At 35.1% G+C, this 6,000-nt stretch overlaps 1 protein-coding gene across 1 annotated transcript; it reads right to left on the reverse strand.

Moving 5' to 3' along the window:
* Nucleotides 1-873: 873 nt before the first annotated feature.
* Nucleotides 874-5,214, reverse strand: LOC547634 (ATP sulfurylase). Its single transcript, NM_001248739.3, has 5 exons — nt 4,513-5,214; nt 2,351-2,756; nt 1,889-2,149; nt 1,707-1,793; nt 874-1,376 (listed from the first exon to the last, which is right to left on the reverse strand). The coding sequence occupies exons 1-5, from the start codon at nt 5,016-5,018 to the stop codon at nt 1,239-1,241; spliced, it is 1,398 nt and encodes a 465-aa protein (NP_001235668.2). The 5' UTR covers nt 5,019-5,214; the 3' UTR covers nt 874-1,238.
* Between the last annotated feature and the right edge of the window lie 786 nt (nt 5,215-6,000).

Here is a 6,000-nt window from a genome sequence, read left to right on the forward strand (position 1 = left end):
CCTATCTCTATTAATAAATTTTTAAAAATGATTGTACTTAACAAGGCAAAGTATCATTGATTAAGAATTTAATGATTGAGATTGTGATAACTAATGTATAGTATAACAAAAGTTAAAATCTCAACTGTTTTTAATTTCTCTGTTATAATTTTACAATTGACTAAGTGTACTTTTCAATTTTTTTTTATTTTAGAGGAGGAAAATCCAGCATGGTGTCCTTTCTACAATACATTTCGGTATCAAACACGTTCTTCGTTGATTGGGAGAAAATAAGAAACTTTTTACCACTGCCTGCCTTGGACTCTCATTACCAATTGACAAATGGCAACCCCTAGGGTATCTTAATCGCTAATGAGGTGCCTTTATTTCATCACTGAGCCCTATCTTGTTGCGTTTCCATTGGGTTTTCAGAAAATTAGCCTTTCAAGCAATTCCAATTTGTTTAGTATTGTGTCCTGATGATTGTGTCAGTGATGAACTTCATATGGTTACCAAATCATAAACGAGATCGTACATTTGGTTCTCCTACTTAACTCGATCCAAAGTTAGATTTTGTCGCGTGTATTAATACATTTTCCTGTTCATCCATTTTCAGAATTTGACTTTAGTATATATATATATATATATATATATATATATATATATATTCCCATTCTTGTGATCTTTGTAACTTTTGTGATGATTTGATGTATTTTTCCCTTCACAAATCCTCACTAACTTTTCTGTCTTTCTTCCCAAAATCCTTGTTACACAACAATTGTAATAATATGATTACAAGTAACGCGTAAGTACTGTTTCTCTTACTAGGAACGTGACAGATTCCACAGCATTGGGTGATGATAATGGACTAACTATAACGAGAAAATCTTATGTGCGTAATGTTGGCAATTTTATGGCTAAAATGAGTTATATATGTTTAATTAATAGAACTTCAAGCCGAAAATTATGAAGAAATAAAGTGTAAAGAACGAAAATGATCAAACCAAATCCTTAGCACAACCACATTATATTACAGAGAGTTGGCATGCACAATTGCACCATAAGTGCAAGAGGCTGTCTAAATGCCATACATACAGAGAGAGGCAATGTGTCCGTGCTTGTGCCTCCCCAAAGTTTTAATTTATTATTATTATTAGATTGGGCCAGAGGATCCTCGTGAAGTATGTCTTAGCAGGAGAATACATAAGCTTAAGGTTTCTCCCAATCATGAGATATATACATTATGATATGATACAAGATTAAGCTGGAACAGCTTCCTGCACTTTGCCGTTGCTTGAGAGTACTAAGCTATCATAGTAATCAACCAGCACCTTCCATCCACCAGGGCACATAAATCCATCAGGAGGACTTTCTTTGTTCCTTGCCAGTGTGCGCATCTGTAAATGCAAGTAACCTTTGTTAACATACTACAGATATGTAAGAACATAGTCACTATTATCACAATGAACACCATTTTGTGACGTCTAGAAAGTACTTGTGTTCTTTTGTAACAACTCATACATTCTACTCAACTAATTGAACTAGACTTCCTTGATACCTAAGGTGCCATTTGGTTGATGAAATGTTTTTTATTTTTTGTACTTTTGAAAATAGGAAATAAAACAAAAATAAGGTGACGTTTTAGTAATTAAAAGTGAAAACATAAACAACATTTTCTCAAACCAAACTACACCAAGGTTTGTTATTCAGAGAACAAATAAATATACCTTTGTGCCTGATATGAACAGGAAGTCCTGAGGCCTTGAAGGGTCAAAGAATGCCATTTTACCCTGAGTCTTGTCATATGCAGCAACCTGTAAATGAATGAAAATGATCATCAACACATATATCAAAGTGGCCTAAGTGAACTTCACTCAGTGTATTAATGAGAAGGCAAATTCTCAATTACCCTGAAAGGAAGAATGTTTAGACGCTCTAGTCCCGGTGCCATGCTCAATACTTTCTTTCCATGGTCAGCATCATACAGATCTCTTTTCTCAACTGGATGGCTCATGCCTGCGGGGTCACGACCAACGATATAGAAGTTAGCCCCTGCATTGATCCTAGCCTTTGCATGCCACTGCACCTCCGTGGGTCCAGCATAGTGCATGGGAGATGGGAATATGGATACCACAGTTGTCTCTGGATCAAGAACACCATCCTCAAGTACCTAAAGAAAGACCAAATTGATACAAGTGAGTTTTTCTGTTGAACAAATCAATGCTAATTAGGGAGACAAAGAAACCACAGAATAACTTAGGTGAGGGAGAAAAGCATCTTTGGAGACAAACAATGTGCGTGTGTGCCAAGAAAAGTAGCAAACCAATGCGATTACAATTAAATAGAAAAAGGCAAAGAAATTGACACACACCTTCTCATGTTGCTTCATTCGCCAATCAAGTGGGACATCATCAGCTTTGGTGTAGCCTCCAAGTGGATGAAGCAAGAGGACAGGATTCTTATAGCCCATCTCAAGAAGGCGCTTTCGGGTGTCAGTCATTAGCAAAGCATGGCCATTGTGAACAGGATTCCGGAGCTGGAAGGCAAACACAGCATCCGCATTGCGCCTTGTGAACTCTGCACGGAGTTGTGTCGGAGATAGACGAAAATGATCAAGTCCATCATTGTACTGAATTGGTTCAATGACCTCTAGGTCACCCCCAATCAACCAATTTCCAGCATTGGTTATAGTTTGTTCAACATAAGGTAGGCCAGGGGCAATGGTTCCCCAAGTTCGGGCTATTCTTTCTTCTTTAGGATGCTTATAAATCTCAATACTGAAATAACCAAAAGAAGAAAAGTATAAGCCATAAGAAAGGAACAAAACAAAACAGTAAAAAAAGATGACTATAGAATAAATCAAGAATCACTCGTACAAATGTAACTTACTACATATGAAACATGTCCAAAAGTCAACTTATACTGCAATAGCAGACCAAAACAATTATTCAGGGAATGATTATGTTATTGACACATACGTGTAACACTCTTATTGATCTACAAATCACAGGTCTAGAGCTTTGTCAATCCATATTATCTCAAGTTAAGTTTCGTAATGTTAACAGTATCTGAATAATGAACATGTTTTATGGTCAATAATGTCTTAATAAGGGTCAATATGGATAAGGCACGCAAACTTCATTTTCCAAGAACCTATACCAACATTCCTTCAAACCTAAGAAGCATGAAAAAATCTGTTAAGCCGGGGATATTTTTGGAACAAGAATGTCAAAATACAATCTGCTCTCGTGTATTCTGGGACCACAGAAAGGAAAAAAAAATCCACAAAGCCATATACATATGTCCGTACAAGCATTATACCTATTGAATACTTTTTAGTTACGGCAAACTATTTAAATTTTCTTATCCTCGACCTTATATTATTTTTTTTCAAATGAAAATCACCCAGGTGATATCTGAACCAAATACGCCTGAAAAAGATTGGATTGACATGAATAATTAATAAAAGAAATGGGGACAAACAACGACAGTAATGGAAACTGTCTCAAATTCCACTACGGCATTGTATGAGTATGAGTGGTTGATTATTCAACCAACCATAGAGAGCATCACAATACTAAATGAAAAGGAATTGAACATGGAAACAAAATCATGTACGGAAATAGCTAATCCTCAGCATATTTGTTCCAATTTCCGCATCTCTACCCTTTCCCAGTATGAAACAAACACAATTGTACATAAAAAAAATAAAAAAATAAAAAAAACTTTAGTTCTCAGTAGTTGACCGTTTAAACTACACAAATTTCAAGAAACAAATCACACCTGCTTGCATGAAATGAGCACAAAAAGCATACCTTTCTCACAAGCAAATTTTTCGTACCACTACAGTACCTACTCTGATCACAGTTAATACTCCTAAATCCCAATTGGGTATTTTTCTCTTATTATTATGCAAAAAATTAAAATAAAAAATAGAGTTTAATTCTCATAAACTCAGAAATCATGTCCAATATTACTTAATATGACTTTAAGACAGTTCTGTAAGTCAACAAACTTTCAATATTATTACAATGAAAATTTGTGATTTGCGATTGAATAATAATATATTAAATTTATGTGAGTACATTCTAATTAAATTTTAAAAATAGCTAGACATATCATGTACTATTATTTTTATGAATTTTTTTATCTCAAAAATAAAATAAAAAGTCAAAAAAGAAAATAAGAAAACCTTCCCGGTCCCTCCCCTGTCCCCCAAATCCCCCTCCTTTCCAATCCCATACAAGAAAAACAAAGCCTAATTGATGAACTACACACATTAAGAATGAAACACACGGAGATATAAAATTGGTTTGGTGGAGAAAGAAAAAGAGAGGTAGGGATAGGTCATGGATTCGAATGTCCTGTTTATCAAAAACTAAAAAATTAACATTTGACATTTGACAATAAAAAAGAAAAAGGAAAACCACACGGCGGCACAAGGCACAAAAACATGGTAATTAAACATCAAACAAACAGAGGATTGAAAAGAAAAAAAAAACCATAAAAAGCCACACGGAGGCAGTGTCTTACTTATTGAGAATTGCAACGGGGTCTCCCTTGGAATCAAAAAGAGCAACCTTTTTGTTATCCCCGATCCGATGCTTCTGCGCATCATCAATAGCCAGCACGATGGGCACTGACATGTTCACGACCGACCCATCATCGAGTCGGAGCGAGTTGAAATGAAGCGTTTGGAGGAACTCGGCTTCTCTCATGAAGCCTTTCAGGGGTGTGGCCCATCCTTCGCTGAGGACATGGACCCACTCAAGGTCAATCCTTGAGAGCTTGATCCTCGGCAACGAAAGAGCCTCACCCTTCTTCAAATCCCTCTCAAAATCCGTCACCACAAGCTCCACGAGCTTCCCTCCATCTGGTTCGATCAGCGCGTTCGAAACTCGCACCCCAACGTGCCTCCTCGCCCTGAAGTTCACAAAGACGTTGACTTTCGGGGCAGGGGCGAAATGGGTATCGAAGGTTTTGGAGAGAGAGTGGGAGGGGAAGGAGGTTTGGGCGAAGAAAGTGGCCATGGACGTCATTGAAGGGTTGTGTTGTGTAGGGACCCTCCTCTATTGGGAATGTGCTTTATAAAAACCAAAAAGGAGGAGTTAGTGGAGGGTGAGGGAGAGGGGGCAAAAGGGTCAATCCAGGACGCACCCAAATTTTGTTAACTTGCTTTGATGCTAATCCGTAACAGACAACCTGGGTTGCTCAGAACAATACGAGTTTAGGTTTTTATATATAAAGGGCCTTCCTTCTTCGACAGAGACTGGTTCAGGAGGATGAACCTGGACACTTCTTTTTTGCCCATGTGTGTCTGTGTGTTTTTTCATTTTCTTCACTTTCAATTACTGGTATTAATTAATAATTAATAATTGCCACCTTTGTGTGCATTGCTGACCTGTTTAATTACCGCAGTATCTCTTCTCTTTCGGCTTTTGTTTTCTTTTTTCCTCTTTTTATTGGATTATGATCGATCTACTTTCCGTTTTTCTAGAGATTATTAGGGTTTTTTTTTACTGCTTAGGTATATTTTTTTTTTATTTTTCCAACTGGGTCTTTTTTAAATAATCGTGAAAAGAGAATAATTTGTAACCATTCTCACAACTTTTGAGTCAAGAGTAGTGATACCACGACTTCGTATTTTTTTTTACCTAAAATCATAAAATTATTTATGATATTAATTATTTTTTTTATAATTTTAAAGTCATAAGCAACTTTTTTTTCTTTTACAACTTCAAAGTTGTAATTTTTTTTAATTTTTGTTGGTCTTACGATTTGAAGTAGTAAAACTTTTTTTAAAAAAATTTTAAAGTTATTTGTTTTTAAAAAAATAATAGTTTTTATTTTTTTTACAGTTTTTTTTCTAATTTTTTCAAATTATAAAAAAATTATTTATTTAATTTTCAAATAAATAGTTTTAATTTTACTTATTAATAATTTTATTTAATATGATGTATATTTTTTATGGTTTTATTTTATATGTTGTTAATTTATTTTAATGTTTTATTGTTTAAAATA

The sequence above is a fragment of the Glycine max genome, chromosome 10 (genome assembly GCF_000004515.6).
Source record: "Glycine max cultivar Williams 82 chromosome 10, Glycine_max_v4.0, whole genome shotgun sequence".
NCBI classification, from domain to species: domain Eukaryota; kingdom Viridiplantae; phylum Streptophyta; class Magnoliopsida; order Fabales; family Fabaceae; genus Glycine; species Glycine max.

What these genes read in the sequence shown, in the direction of transcription:
- LOC547634 (NM_001248739.3), bottom strand. Translation starts at nt 5,018, where the DNA reads ATGACGTCCATGGCCACTTTCTTCGCCCAAACCTCCTTCCCCTCCCAC. An exon ending in CCCGTTGCAATTCTCAATAA is followed by an intron (nt 2,757 to 4,512) that starts GTAAGACACTGC and finishes TGGTTATTTCAG; the next exon opens with TATTGAGATTTATAAGCATC. An exon ending in TAAACATTCTTCCTTTCAGG is followed by an intron (nt 1,794 to 1,888) that starts GTAATTGAGAAT and finishes ATTCATTTACAG; the next exon opens with GTTGCTGCATATGACAAGAC.